The sequence below is a fragment of the Apodemus sylvaticus genome, chromosome 23 (genome assembly GCF_947179515.1).
Source record: "Apodemus sylvaticus chromosome 23, mApoSyl1.1, whole genome shotgun sequence".
In the NCBI taxonomy this organism is placed as follows: domain Eukaryota; kingdom Metazoa; phylum Chordata; class Mammalia; order Rodentia; family Muridae; genus Apodemus; species Apodemus sylvaticus.
The window spans coordinates 13,238,116-13,253,778 of NC_067494.1; the positions used below are offsets into that span (position 1 = coordinate 13,238,116).

The 15,663-nt window shown below is 44.8% G+C and overlaps 1 protein-coding gene across 1 annotated transcript; it reads right to left on the bottom strand.

Moving 5' to 3' along the window:
- Positions 1–636: 636 nt before the first annotated feature.
- On the bottom strand, positions 637–13,810 carry Mtfr2 (mitochondrial fission regulator 2). Its single transcript, XM_052169423.1, has 8 exons — positions 13,662–13,810; positions 11,004–11,322; positions 10,535–10,635; positions 8,163–8,267; positions 7,618–7,730; positions 6,591–6,826; positions 3,752–4,272; positions 637–1,376 (listed from the first exon to the last, which is right to left on the bottom strand). Exons 3-8 carry the CDS (start codon positions 10,595–10,597, stop codon positions 1,371–1,373), a joined length of 1,044 nt encoding a protein of 347 aa, XP_052025383.1. The 5' UTR covers positions 10,598–10,635; positions 11,004–11,322; positions 13,662–13,810; the 3' UTR covers positions 637–1,370.
- Between the last annotated feature and the right edge of the window lie 1,853 nt (positions 13,811–15,663).

The window sequence follows — 15,663 nt, forward strand, 5'->3', positions numbered from 1 at the left end:
CTTACACTTTATCTGTAAACTTTCTGAAATGCCTTCAATAAGAATGCACAGGTTAAATAGGTTACAACTTTGTGTTTACAATGTTTCCTGTGGGTTAGAACATGGGTTAGGCCATCCATCTGCCTGGCTTCACAGCCTGTCTTTGCACTTCAGCCCAGGTCCTAAGAGAGTAGTGGACGAGTAACTCCCACGCCCAGTTTCCCATGTGCTGAGTGAGGACTGATGTGGGGACAGAGGGAGTCGATCCATGGGAAGCACTAAGAGCGGCCGTAAGTGCGTGCAGAATGGAGACCCTGATGCACAAGGGGTTTTATTTCTATGTTCTTTACAATAAAGTGTTGATACTGAGTGACAGACAGGTTAGGCTCCTCTGAAAGGAGAGGACCTGCCGAGTGGGTGGGTTCCTACCCCACAGACGCAGGCCCCTCCCTGCTCCCTGGCTGCAGCACAGGCGAGACCAAGCAGGGAAGCATGCAAATTTCTCGCATTGGCACAGATGAGGAGAGACAGTCTACCACAAATAAATTATGTTTCATTTGTACACCCCAAAGAATTCAAACTACATAACCACCTCTCACAAAGAAACCAGACTTCAGAAAACAGTAAGAATATAATTTGAAGTATTAAAAACTCAACCAAGTTCAAAAGATCCATTTATTATAAAATCTACTTTAAAAAATATAGGGTGCAAACATAATAAACATAATAATAAAAGGGACCATGCCAGCCATCTGTGTGCTCAATGTCAGTGCACATGAAACTTATCCAGGGACCACGCCAGTCGTACATGTGCAAAGCCAGGGTCTGCTTCGATGTGTAGTACAAAGTTCAACCCTACATGACTAAAATTCTGACTTTTCTTTTCCTTCAGTTTCTCAGGTGTTCCTGTGTTTTCATAGCTGTGACTATCTTAATGAAAAGCATTCATCATCTTCTGCTCACTGAAAATCTACAAGCTGTTGAAGGCCAAACAAACAGCAACTCACAAGGCTGAAAGGGGCCTCAACAGGAAGCCATAATTTTAGGAAACTCACTGAACTATGTATTTCATTTTCAGTAGCAATCACAGAAAGTGGGGAATCTATACAGCCAACTCTCTTCAGTAGCCAGTTAAATGCCACATCTTCCAAAAGCAGGGACAGCATTCTCAAGTGTCTTCCTCAGGCTGGGTGGAGACAGGTCCCAGAGTAGGGCTTGATCACCCTGACAGACGTGGTAATTCTCTGACAGGCAGGGAAGGACACCACACGTCTGGATCCATCCTTCCCAGTGTGAGCACAGCTCTTGCTTCTGATACCCTGGATAACACCCTGCATTTTGTATTATCAGTCCTTCCCTTAGGTCGCTGACTTTGTTGGAGAAATGTGACATCAAAACTGAAACAAAACAAAAGTTTAACACAAAATTACTAAAATGTAAAAACAAAAATGATGGGAGGGAGGGAGGAAGGGAGGGAGGGAGGGAGGGAGGGAGGGAGGGAGAAATCAGAAGGCGGTTGAGAACTGGCTGATCCTTAGAGGTTTAGTTCATTCAACAGCAAACGAGCAAGAATGCCAGGAGCTGAAGACTCACGAGTGAGCAGAGGGTGCATTTTGCTCACCATTGCAGTCCAAGGCGGGCAGCCACCAGGGGGCATGCATCCCACAGCAGGGCAGCCACCAAGGGGCATGCACCCCACAGCAGGACTGCAAAGAGACACAAACCATGCACCTTCGGAGCAAGCAATCAGAAGGCACCCAAAAGCGTCTAGGTTCCCACAATTCCCTTTACAAACACGTCCGCTACGACTTGAGGCCTTTGTAGCACCCACAGCACTCCCCAAGTTAGCACCACGTTGTGAGCACAGACTGGGGGGGAGGGGGGGATTCAAACCAAAGCAGGCTTCAGCCACCAGCCTGAAACTAAGAGCTACCACAGTAAATACAAAGAATGCTTCTGAAATGCTTGTGGTGGGTAGTGCCAAGACAGACCATGGTTCAGTGGGTACAGGCACCGGCCTCCAGGCATGAGGGCCAGCTGGATCGCCAGGGCCCACAGGGTGGGGCAGAGAACTAACCTCATCAAATTGAGATACACACACATAATTTTATTTTTTTAAGAAAGTCCCAAGGCTCAATGAACAAGCATCAAACAGCACATTACAACCCAGTGACGCTGTCACTGATCCACTCACTGTAAATATTCTGTAAGTAGCTTAAGGAAAACAACAACAACAACAACAAGATGTCTATGTGCTCACTACAGATGCAGCAAGCATTCTTATTATGGCTTGCTTGTTTTCCAAATATGTCCATCTACTATTAGGCGGACTCACGTAGGCAGAACACATGGCTACAGAGGCATCCTTACCTTGCAAGGATCAAGTGCTACGAAAATGTTAGAACTGAACACTTATTTCAGACACAGCTGCATACCGAAGATGAGACTAGTAATCCCAAAGATAACTAACTGGGTGCTTCCTCTGCTCTGTTTGGAGGGCGGGTATTTTGCTAGTTTGTTTTAGGGCCCTGGGCATCGAACCTACCATCTCATGCATGCTAACCGGGCAGTGCCTACACTGGGCTAGATCCCTAGCCCCGCATTATCACATATATAAAATACCATTATGAGGCCACCCCTGAGTATGTGCACACAGTGGCAATCTAATGAGTGGGCCACAGCCACTGTGCAGTGGCCTTCCAGAACAAACACGCCTCCCACAATATCATGCTATCTGAGCAGCTGTAGGCCCTTCAGTTTCCCAGCCTCTCTCGCTGTGGGGCATTCTCAAGGGCTAGCTGCTGACTGCCCTTCCTACAGACCTGTTGATCCAAGGCTCATTCTCAGGTTTGACCTCAACTAAATGAGTGGAGAATCACCCCAAAAGTGTGATACCAGTTCATGCATCCACAAACACCGCTTCAAAGATAACCCTGATTCTGGCCAGGCACAGGGGCAGGCCTGCTCTACAAAACAAGCTCTGGGCCAAGCTCAAGGAGGACAAACATCTAACTATGATCCTTTGGCTTTCTCAACAAACCATTAACATTCCATTCAATTAGATAACCCAAAGCCTTCATATTTGACAGCAAAAATACTGGAGTGCTCACAGCCAGTATCATTAGGCTGAACCTATTACACAGCCCTTCTCTAGTCATCCTAGAAATGTAAATGTCTCATTCATACTACAGATAGCAATCTCAACTTAGCACTTACCTAGTACAGGCCATCATACAACTGTGGCTTTCTTTTTCCTCTTTGGTTTTCAAGACATGGTTTCTCTGTGTAGCCCTGGCTATCCTGTACTCCATTTGTAGCCCAGGCCGGCCTTGATCTCAAAGACCCACCTGCCTCTGCCTCCTCTCGAATGCTTTGATTAAAGGTGTACACCGTTGCAACCACCACCACCAGGCTGCATCAGTGTTTTTCAAATTGTGTTTTGTTTCATGGTAAGCTAATATCAAAAACAATAATGCAAAATTGGCAAGAAAGAAGTATTACCATTAAAACAAAAACAAAACTAATGGATAAACCTGTCGTGGAAACTCCCAGCCAGGCTAGCCTGGGCTACCATGTGAGATCCAACCTCAAATAAAGAATAGTAAACAACATATAACCTAACATTCATATACATATACTTATGTATACATTTACACACACACACACACACACACACACACACACACACACACGAGATTGCACTCAAAGCTCAATCACAAAGAACACACTTGAGAAAGTTAATTCAAGACTTCACCCTTGAATCACAACTCACCCTTGAAGCTTCAGGACTAGAAAACGGAGAAGACTCCCAGGACCTATTTTCTTTGTCAAAGGAATCATCTTGAAATGCAAACTTCTGCCTCAGTGCCTTAGATATTAAAGACACCGGATCCCATTCTGAACTCTGTCTTTTCCTCTTCTGAATGGGTCTGCCACCTGGTGACCTTTCCACAGGCCGAAGTTTGACCTTATTCATGTCCTTTAGAACATCCAGCATGTTTGGGACATCACTAACTCTCTGGCTTTTTGAATGATGGCTGTCATCGGCCTTATCACCTGAGAGCTGCCTTTTCATTTCAGTAGCCGGAATCTCTCTGTCATGTGTATTAGCAGATCCAGGTTGCATGGGAAGAGAACTTGGGGGCTGCAGAGAAAACTCAGGAGGAAGAGATGGGGGAGGGGGAGGAGGAGGAGGAGGAGGGAGCACCACACCCGGAACGTGCTCTGGTTCCACACTCAGCCCGGGGGTCACTGATGATGGCGCCACTTGCTCATCACTCAAGTCGACGAAGCCTAAAGAAAAAAAATCCCAACACCACACACAATCCTCTAGCATAATAGACAGAGGCAGAGAGCGTCAAGCCACTAACAATCCTGTAATCCTGCTAAATACAACAAGTAGCCAAACAGCAAGCAAATCCTTGTTAGTCACCCCGAGGAGTGCCCACCAGAAGTCCCAGTTCATTTCCAATCCAGTCAGGACACATCAGGGTGCACCCTAAAGGGTGCATTTTAAAGAGAAATAAAACAATTTCTAGGAATCCATACAAAATCTCAACTTCATTCTCCAGTTTTAAAAGCAAAGCAGTAACATGTAGTTAGAGGTACTCATATTAATGTGTCAACTCTAAAATGACATTTGAGAAATAGGCCGAGGGCTCTACTAGTGGCTTCCTAACATGAGTAACTTTCTCACAAATCTGTTCCATAGAGCTGTAAGTGAGCACCCTTGCTTAACAACAAAGGGTGCATTCATGCACGATGGTGTTTGTGTGTCTAGATACAACTGTAGGTGATTTACCTATATAAATTATCCTGTCACTATATGCTGTGTCTACTAGTGTACTATATAAGTTATATATGTATTATGTGCACATAAATATGTAAATTTTAGTAATCATACTTACACATAGCCCCTTACAACCAAATCTGATGTGAAAAGTTCTCAGTTCCACTCATGGTTTTGAAAAAAGGATTTGACTTGTACTGTTAATTATGTAGACGACGTGTGCATGTGAGCATGTGAGCATGCGCAGTCACACGCAAGTTGGACGGAAGACTGGCCAGACGCGCCTTGAGCTGGGGATGTGAGTGGTACGAGTCACCCAACATGAGTACCAGTGCTCTTAACCACTGAGCCATCTCGTCTCCTCAGCCCCCACATTTTTAAACCTAATGTTTCAGTAAAGTCTTGTTCTCTTGGATAAAAATAAACAAACAAAAGCAAGATACATCTCCAAAAGCTTAGAAAAAGACATCTGGAAAATATTATTCACCTAACTCGGTGAGCTGCAGCGCAGGCTCAGTGGGGAAGAGGCCCCGGCTGCTCAGCAAGGGACCTGGGCTCAGTTGCAGAGCACCCAGGAGGCAGCTCACAACTGTCTAACTCCAGTTCCTGAGCATCTGATGTTCTGTTCTGGCCTCTGCAGGCACCAGGCATGCATATGATGCACATACATGCAGGGAAACACATACATGTAAAAGAAAATGATTTTTAAAAAAATACCTAAGACTAGGGGCTGGAGAAACAGTTCAACTATTTATTAAAAGCACTTGTTGCTCCAGGACCAGAGTTCAGTTCCCAGCGTCCACGTGGTCGCTCACAACCACCTATAAATCCACTTCCAGGAGATCCAGAGACCTCTTCTGAGGCCTGTGGACACCAAGTACACACATGGTGCACAGACATTTATTACAGGCAAACGTTCAGACACGTATTCTAACACAAAAATTAAAAACAAAAACTAGACTATAAATTCTACACTATAAATATACATTCTATTCTATGCAAACCTATTCTGCTCTTTCAAACCATACACTCTTTCCTTTCTAAAGGTTATTTATGGGGCTAGAGAGACGTCTCAGTGGTTAGGAACACTGGTTGCTCTTGCAGGGGACCGGGGCTCAACTCCCAGCACTGACATGGCAGCTCATAGCTGCCTAACTCCAGTCTCAGGAAACCTTACACCTCATAAAGACAGTAATGGAGGTGAGACGCCATTACACATAAGATAAAAAACAAATCACTGAAGAATTTTAATACAAATTATTCATTAGTTTGAGTTGTTTTGAATTAGTTTTTGTATTTTGCCTTGTTCTGGTGTCTCTGAGAGGTTTTCAGGAAGTCCAGGCTAACCTCAGACTCTTGCGTTGCTACAGATGATCTTCAGCTTGTGTTCCTCCTGCGCCCCCTCCCAAGCGCTAGAAAGAAGGTGTGCCCAACTGGGCCCTCTCATTCGAACCGTCTACAGCTGAACTACACTCCCAGCCCTTATTTTTGGTTTGTGAGCTATGGTCTCACTCTACAGCCAAGAGTGGCTTACAACTCCAGGCAGTCTCCCTGCCGCAGCCTCGTAAACACTGGCATTACAGGCACGAGCCGCCATGCCTGGCTTCTAATTCTTTGCTGAAGAATTGAGTGTCTTACTTAGAAGTCATGGCTTCTTAAAACAAACACACGATCCTCAGTAGCACAGCTAGCTCTTCTCTGCCCGCTTGGTCTACATCAGGCTTTTATGATGCAGTTACTGCGGTTTTCCACTCAGGATGCTGTACACGACTTGCATCAGCTCGGTATCCCGCCAGTATAAACGCACCGTACAACTACTTACCAGTCCCTCTGCTCTCTCTGAGGTCCTGCATTGCCACAATCGCAGCGATCTGAGACCGCAGAAGAGTCAGCTCATCTTCGAGGGCAGCTATCTTCTTAATTGCAGCTTCACTCACAGGCAGATCATCTGACTCTGTGTTGTTCTGTCTTAGAGCAGGTGATGACCGATCCCAAATTAGTTTTGAAGGATGAAAAGGAGCAATTTTCCCTTCTGCCTTCTTTTTCCATAGGCTGTGTCTGTGAGTAAAGGGAAAGAAAAAACACAGAGAGGAAAACTTTCAAACTGAAAGAGGAAATTCCAGCACAGCATCGGGACAGCTTCAAGCCCAGCACTCGAGGCAGAGGCAGGCAGATCTCTGAGCTGGAGGGCCAGCCTGGTCTACAGAGCAAGTCCCAGGACAAACAAGGTTACACAGAGAGATACTGGCCTGAAAAACCAAACCAAACAGACCACGGCTAGAGAGAAGATGGCTCAGTGGTTAACAGTACAAACTGCTCTTATGAAGTTGCTTGAGTTTTTGGTTTGATTTGAACTTCTGAGACAGGTTCTCAAGAAGCTCAGGCTTACCCTGGCTCCTAGAGTCCAAGTCAGTTGGCTCAGCTCCAGCTCCAGGAATCCATAGCACCTGCATTGTGGGCACATACTCTCTCCCTACCATATACATATATCGAACAACAACTAAACAAATAGATCAATGAAGTGTGAAGAGCACAGAGGGAGAGCTGGGCGGGAGGGTAAGGGAGATGGTCTGATCAAAATAAAACACATTTATGTACAAAGGGAAAAATCATTTTCAAAATGTAAATGCAAAAAACTCTTAAAAATACATGCCAAAAAGGCTAGAAAATGAAACAGGAATTTCCCATCTGAGATGGCATGTTAGCTCATCCATATTACGAAAATATCAGGACACAGCATATCACAAAAACAGAACAAAAATATCCCCTCATTAGGAGTAAACTTCAACACTTGCAAGAATTCAAGTTTTAGGCTACACACATGTCCCAAGACAAACAAATAAAATTACCGAAATCGGAGACAACTGGCTTCTTCTTCATTTGCCACAGACAAAACATCAGCAAAAGATGGAACCGTAAATTCATTATCATCAGACTCCTTAGAGTTCCTGTGCGGGATCAACTAAGACAAAAAAAAAAAAAGAAAGAAAGAAAGAAAACAAAGTCAGAACCCCATAGAGAAGCAGGGTAAACACGTGCCTTGTGCTTCATCACAGTAAGTAAGTTAATGTCCAAAACCGAAAAGGGAGAAACAGACTTTCAAAAGGAGCTGGAGCATGGTGACTCTTCCACCTGAGGGCGTAACCACATCTTTTCCTCAAGGCCAATCTCATCCAGGCACAGCCACATAGCAGAAATACAAAGTCCCCCAGGGCACTCTTTGTGCAGACTTGGAATATAATTAAAGAAACACTGTGAGAAGACTGATTTGTAGACGTAAACTAAAGCCCCTGGTTACAGGCACATTTCGCCCTTCGCCCTTCTCTCCTATATCCCGGGGAGTACCTGAATTAGTTTATACACAGGCTTAAATAACACATGGTGACTAACTCACCTCAAAACGAGGTCTTCGGCAAGGCTCTAAAGGCAGCACTCTCCCAATAACACGAACAATGCTCCGAGCTGACCCATAGCCTTTATTCTGACAAGTCAGCAGATCCTATAAATAAAGCTTTGTTTAAAACACATGCCAGTTAAGTATGTTTATATATCTGAGAAAATAAAAAGATGTAGTAGATATAGTAACCTTTATCTCTACAAAGAAAACATTAATAGCATCTTTCTTAAAGAATTAAACCTTATTAACATTTATCTTGAAAAAAAACATTAAGTATGGGGTTAGAAAAATAATTTAGTCAAAGTTGATCATGGACACACGAGATCCCAAATATAATATCCAGAACCCATGTAAAAATGCTGGCATGGCATAATCCCAAAGCTGGGGAAACAGATCAATGGATTCCAATTGATGGACTCTCTCAATTTATTTTCCAAAGTTTTCAAAAGAAGGTCATTGATGCCACTCCCCTTCCCTACCACACATCCTTCAGACTTTTGCAATTCTATCTCCACCCACAGAAATTCTTTCTAGAGACAATGGTGAAGCACACCTTTAAACTCAGCACCTAGGAAGCAGGGACAAGAGGATCTCTAAGTTCAAGACTAGCCTGGTCTACAGAGTTGAGTTCCAAAATAAGGACTACATAGAGAAACCCTGACTCAAAAAGAGACAGGGCGGAGGGAGAGAAAATTCTTTCCTGGGGCATGTTCGGCTTTATTTGTGTTTGCCGGTTGTTTGTTTGAAGGCGAGTGTTCTACATGAGCACTTTCACACTTTCTTCTCCCTGCTCCAAGTTCTCTCCCATCCCTGTCCCAAATGCATGATCCCTCCGGTTGAGGTTTGGCCTTTCCCTGTGTACTGTAATGCTAAATGCTGGCCCACAAAAGCTGGTTGCCCCCCCCCCCCAAGAAAGTCAGCACGGAGACCCAAGTGACCTTGTCCCCAAGTTATTTGTGATTGGTAAATAAAGATGCCTATACCCTAGAGCTGGGCAGAACTGAAATTGAAATAGGTGGTGCTTGCTGATCCGGGCCAGAGAGGGTGGAATAGAAAAGGAGGAGAGCGAGAAGAGGGCAGAGTGGAAAAGATGCCATGGGTTAGCCAACTGGAGTTAAGAGCAGGCCAGATGAAACATAGTAATAACTTGCAGTTAGCTACAGGAAAGCAGATTCTAATAGCATAGAGGGGAGATCTCTGCCCAGTTCTAGTGCTGATTAAGGCTTATTATAAACACAAAGGTCGTGTGTGTCGTTTTTCTGGGAACTAAATGGTAAAAGGCAGGATAGAAACCCCAGATTGGGTTTAAATATTTTCAACATCTCATTTACTAGCATTAATAAATGTATATAACAAATGTATATGTATATATACATATATACACACATGTACACATACATATGTGTGTGTGTGTATATGTATAACTGAGTCCATTTAGCTTATGTGTCCAGGGCTAACCACTTGGAATGGCATAAGCTACACGGGGGTTCATTCCTCAGTTGATTATTCCTCTCAGCAGACACTGACCTCCTATAACTCTTCATGTTGGGGTGGGACCATGTGGAACTTCCCCCATCTGAGTTGGCATGTTAGCTGACATCGGGCTAGGAATGAAGGAATGCTGATAACTGGTTTGCTCCACCAGTTCTCTTATAAAAATTAGGACCGCCTGCCCAGGGGTGGCCCCACCCACTATGGGCTGGGCTCTCCCTCATCAGTCACTAATTAAGAAAATGCTCTACACACTTGCCTATAGCCTGACCTTATGGAGGCAATTTCACAATCACGGTTCCCTCTTCTCAGATTATTACCGTTTCTGTCAAGTTGAAATAAAATTAGCCAGCACTCTTCAGTCACAATTCATCATTGAGGAAGTCAGGCAGGAATGGGAGCAGGAACCCCGGCTCAGGCTCAACTTTCCTATACGGGTCAGAACTCATTTTCCCAAGAATGGTATCCTCCACAGGGCTGAGCCCTACCACCACTATGAACAGTAAGGACACTCTCTTAGAGACAGCGCCACAAGTCAATCTACTCTAAGCTGTTTCTTGAGGTTCCCTCTTCCCATAGGACTCAAACATCAAGTTGGCAATAAAAACTAATCAGGGCAGAGAACATGTTCAAAATGACACACCAAAACCCAACCTACTGGTGTAACAACTGTAATTCCAGCCCTTGGTAAGTGGGGAGAGGAGGATCCGGAGGTCGAGGACAGCCTGAGCTACATGATACCCTGGCTTAAAGAACAATAACGAGACCCAAGAACATCAGCAAAATCCAGACTTTCAACCTAAGCTACACGATACCCTGTCTCAAAACGACAATGAGACCCAAAACTAAAGTTAGCAAAATTAATAAAAGACATTTACCTGGTCTACGGGAACACCAAAATATGCCAGCATGTTTCTTACTATACTCAGAATGAAAGACATTGGTGAAGCAAGTTCAAAAAAACACTGTTCGTTGGTACCTTAGAAGAGAAGTTATCAATTATTACTCTTGACAAGTAACTGCCACGTAGACCGCACTAAAGAAGCCACCGAGATCTTTCATGGCACATTACACCATCAAGTGATCGCTCCTGGAGAGCTTTTACTTTGAAGAAAGACTTAGAGAACGTGCACTTTGCTAAGTTACGCTGCTACCTTACCCAGTGTGTGTGAAGGGACTCACTCTGCCGAGCAAACGTGCAACAGCCAAGCTCACCATCCCGGGAGCTCTGCTGCCCCTGGAGAGAACCGCCCCGCCGCTCGCTCGTCCCCGCGAGACACGCCGCCCGCCCGCCCTTCACCGGCCGCCGACCGGAAGCCGAGGCCCGACGGAGCCCGTGCCACTCACCGTCCCGCTACACTGCACTGCGCCAGGCGGCCGGGGAAGCTCTAAGGACGCGACGGTCGGCCGCGGAAGAGCTTCTTCCCAGAACCGCTCGCCACTTCCGACAGAACTCCAGCCTCAACTCTCGAGCTTCGCGGGCCGGAACTCGGAGTCTATCCTCATTGGTCGCCGCTGGAGGACACCGCCTGTGATTGGAAGGCCAAGAGCCAATCGCCGCACGAGGAAGGCGCATGCGCAGCGTGCGCCCGGCTTTCAACGCTATGGAGTGCTCTGCCTTTGGAACAAGTGCTTCTCTCAGTCCTTTGCCAGGAAGGTGTCAAGTCTTCCCAGCATTCAACAAAGAATCCGGCAACATGTAAGTTTAGTCATTCTGCGAAAATATCTAGCCATCTGCTATAATGCTGGGATTACTCATGCTGAGCCACACTATCCAATCTAGTTGTTTACATGTACTTAGTGTGTGCACGTCACACGTGCACGTGCCATAGTACCTGCTAGAAAGCCAAAGGACAGTTTGCAGAGGATCCAGGGATAGAACTTGAGACCTCAGGTTTGGTAGCAGGTTGCTTGAGCCATTTCGCTGGCCTTAAGGCTTTTGTACACTTTACCTTTCAAATTCTAAAAGCTAGTGAAAGGCAAAAGGGCTCTAATTAAAAACAAAACCAAAAACAAAAAAACTGGTTTTGCACTGACAGTAAGATTATGGAAAGCCGAGTTAAAAACACTGGCCGTGTTTATCTATACTCACCACAATACAATTCACAAATTGTTATTTAATTGTAGTAATGTATTTAATTACAAAACTTCAGTTAAATAATTCTAAAGATTTGGCATGCCATGAGGACATGGGCATAAAATCTTGAAAGTATTAAATACATTTTCTTTTGTTTATGTTTCCTTAATCTTAACCATTTTAGTTGTTAGGAATAAAGCATCTGGATGTGTAAGTGAAACATGCCAAGTAACCTAGAATAAAAAACCCAAACTAGAAAAAGTTCATCATAAACACATCATTTGTGAAAAGAGACAAGAGACTGCACAAATTCTCTGGAGGAATGTGGTTTTGTTTTTTGGTTGTTTTGGTTTGTCATTAACCATGTTTTGGGTTTCTGGGAAAGGATCTGAAATTAGCCAAAGTGGGCTTTTAAAAATGCCATCTTTGCCTGGTAGTGGTGGTGCACGCCTGTAATCCCAGCACTCTGGGAGGCAGAGGCAGGCGGATTTCTGAGTTCAAGGCCAGCCTGGTCTTCAGAGTGAGTTCCAGGACAGCCAGGGCTACACAGAAAAACCCTGTCTCAGAAAAAAAAAAGAAAAAAGAAAAAAAATCAAAATACAAAACAACAACAACAAAAACAAAACAAAACAAAACAAAAAAAAAAAAAAAAAAAAAAAAAAAAAAACGCTGCCTTTGCCTCATCTATGGGCCAAATCAAGAGTTCCTCCAAGTCTGTCCTAAGCGCATGATGTCTTCTGAGAGGCCACCTTGGTGCCAGCAATACCCTGAGACCCAACTGGCTAACAACTTGAAGGGAGGTTTCTGGATTTCTCTATGGTTCGTATGCTGAACACTGTCAGTCCAAGTGGCATAATTTCATTTAAACTATATAGTTTTGTGTATACTTACTGTATCACATATAAACTTAGTAAATATAAAGTATTCCTTATGGCTCTTTCAAATTAGTCTTTATCCCTCCTCCATCTGTTCCTGAACTGAACCCTCCCTTTTCCCTATTTCTCCCTTCTGATCACCTCTATCCTGCCATCCAGAGTTCCAAAGGAAGCAAGCAGCCATGGAACCACCACAACTGGGAGAAGCTGTGCCATTTCAACTGCCTAGTGGGTCCTTGGGGGTGAGGGCTCTGTGGTCTGCCAACCCCCCCCACCCCCCACCCCCGATAAAAGCAAAAGCTATCCTGGTCAGGAAAAATGGCTCAGGAGTAAGAAAAGCACACTGGCTGTTCTTTATACAGAGGCTCACAGCCAGCTCTATCTCCAGCCCTGAGGATCTAATCCACTCTTCTCACCTCTGCAGACATGTGGTACACATGGCCACGAAGGGCAGAAAAACCATCTCTGGTAGCTGGAGAAATAGCTCAGTGGGTAAGAGCACTGGCTACTCTTCCAGAGGACTTGGATTCAATTGCCAGCACCACATGGCAGCTCACATCTGTAGTTGCAGTTCCAACAGATGGATCACTACACACACACACACACACAAATGCACTTAAACCATGTTAAATTTCTCTAGATTTGACACTGTACCAATGTTGTACCATGTGTGTGCCTATTGGATACCCTAGAATTTAAGATTATTGTTATGAGCTACCATGTGGGTGCTGGGGATCAGAATCTCTGCAAGAGCAACCTTTACTTAGTGCTTAGTGCTGAGCTCGCTGCAGCCCTCGCTTTTACAATGAGCCACACCAGCTAGGTTTTCAATTACAAGCAAAAGCTTAGTAGCTAGCTCCTAACACAGGCCTGTAATCCCAACATCTGGGAGGCAAAGGAGGTGATGGCTCTCCATTGGGTTGGAGGGGGGGGGTCAGTCTGGGTCACGTGACTGTTTCATAGTGTGTGCATGCACACACCTCACTACACTGTATAAGATGGCCTCAAACTCGTGATCTTTTTACTGAACTATTAGCAGCAGTGATTACTTACCTGTCAGAACAGTCAAGGAATGAAGTCATGGGAATTCTGAGTGCTCCTGAGAATGCTCCAGGAAAACAAGTCTATGGCCTGTTTCTTCAAAACAGTTTTTTTTTCATGTGTTTCATTCTCCTCCCAGGTGTAGCAAATAGGTGTTTGCTTCCCATTACTCATTAGTGCTTGCTGCTGTTATTCAAGTGAATGTCTGTGAATCTATGGAACAATGTTTTGGCCATGGAAAGCTTACCCTTGTGGTCATATACAACATAACTGTTAAGAACTTTACTCATGTGATTTCTCTTAACCCTCATAGTAAGTTGTCTGGGGCTCTGAATAAAGTTGGTTATTAGATGAGACTTTTGTCAGCTTCACTCTCCCGAGTCCCACTGCCTAATGACTGGGGCAAGATTGGGCCTAACAGTATTTTGTCTGAGGAAGAAGCTCATGTCTTTCCTTGAGAATGTACACTGGCAATTAAAGAGTTACCAGGGAAAAGAAACATTTTCTTCAGTGGGATAGCCAAGTGATATACTTGTCCAAGCTCCTGTAACATTTTAATATTTTGCTTTATGTGTTTATGAGTACTTTGCCAAGTGCCTGCAGCAGCCCATGTCAGATGATATCAGATCCCTCAGAAATGAAATTACAAGATTATGGATACATAACCATGAGCCAACATATGGGCAGTAGGAACCAAACCCCAGCCCAACGCAAGAGCATTAAGCTGTTAACCTGTGCTTTCTCTCCAGTCCCTTCCTTCTCCAGTAAGTCTGAGCCCACTGGGATACACTGAAGTTCCACCATAGCCTTGAAAAATCAGCATCCAGACACAGTGAAAGGCATCAGCTTGGTAAGGGGGGGGGGGGGGAGGGCAGGATGGGGATAAAGTGCCTTCAAAGCCCAGGCACAGAAAATGCAATGCTTCATCCTCTTTGGAGACTTCTTTCTCAAAGATACTCAAGGCTCACACTTCTTCAGGATTCCTTCGAAGATGCATGGAGCAAACCTGCACTAGCAGCTGCCACATGTCTATCTTCAACTCCCTGTTTCCATTCACTAAAGCTGCTGTGACCTCCAAGACTGAAGCTCACCGGAAGCATAGCTCTGACTTACATGGCAAATACAGTAATGCTGTGTCACAATGGAGCCATGCTTGTCCCGTACTGAGAACAGTAGCAACACAAATCCTAACAGTTCACCTTCCTGCAGTTACTCAAAGGAATAGAGATCAAGAATCAGACCGCCAATATAGTACCTGAACTGTATGACCATCAACTCAACTCATGCCAAGTAAAAGTAGTATTACATTCCCATTCAAATACAGCGTATTACTACTAAAATAACACACCATGTGTTACTGTGGAGGCCTAAATGTGTGCCCCAAGTCTCAGGCACTGGATCACTTGGCTCCAACTAGCTGTGCGGGCGGGGTGACTTGGTGGAGGAAGCATGTCACGCTGGGGCAGCTTTGGGACGTAAGAGCCGCAATCTCTGCTTACTGTTTCTGTAGCTCAAACTGTAGACCCTCGGCTCTCTGATGGCTGCCAGGCCTCTCTGCTGCCATGCTTCTCCGCCATGATCGTGTTAGACTCCTAACCACCTAGAGATGGTGGTACCAAACTCCAACCCCAAGGCTCCAAAAACACATCCAGAAATTCCAAGCCAGTTTGAGCTGCATAGCAAGACCCGCTTCAAAACTTAAGGCTCTAAGTATTATTAAAAGTTGTCAATTCCTGAGCCAACAAGGAGGCAAGTGGGGAAAGGTGGATTTCTGTCACATTTAACAACCTGAGACCAACAGAGCAGGACCAAACTATGCCTCCCAAAAGTTGTGCTTGGATCTCTTTCCATACTTGCATATCACACACAGCTATACACATAAATAACATGCTAGCAAGAAACTGGGGGAAGTGACACATTTTTCTGAATAGGTAAGTGGATGAGCTAAAAGGAACATGCAGTTCTTTCAGAAGACCAAGTTCAGTTCCCAGGACCCACATAAGGTGGTGCACAA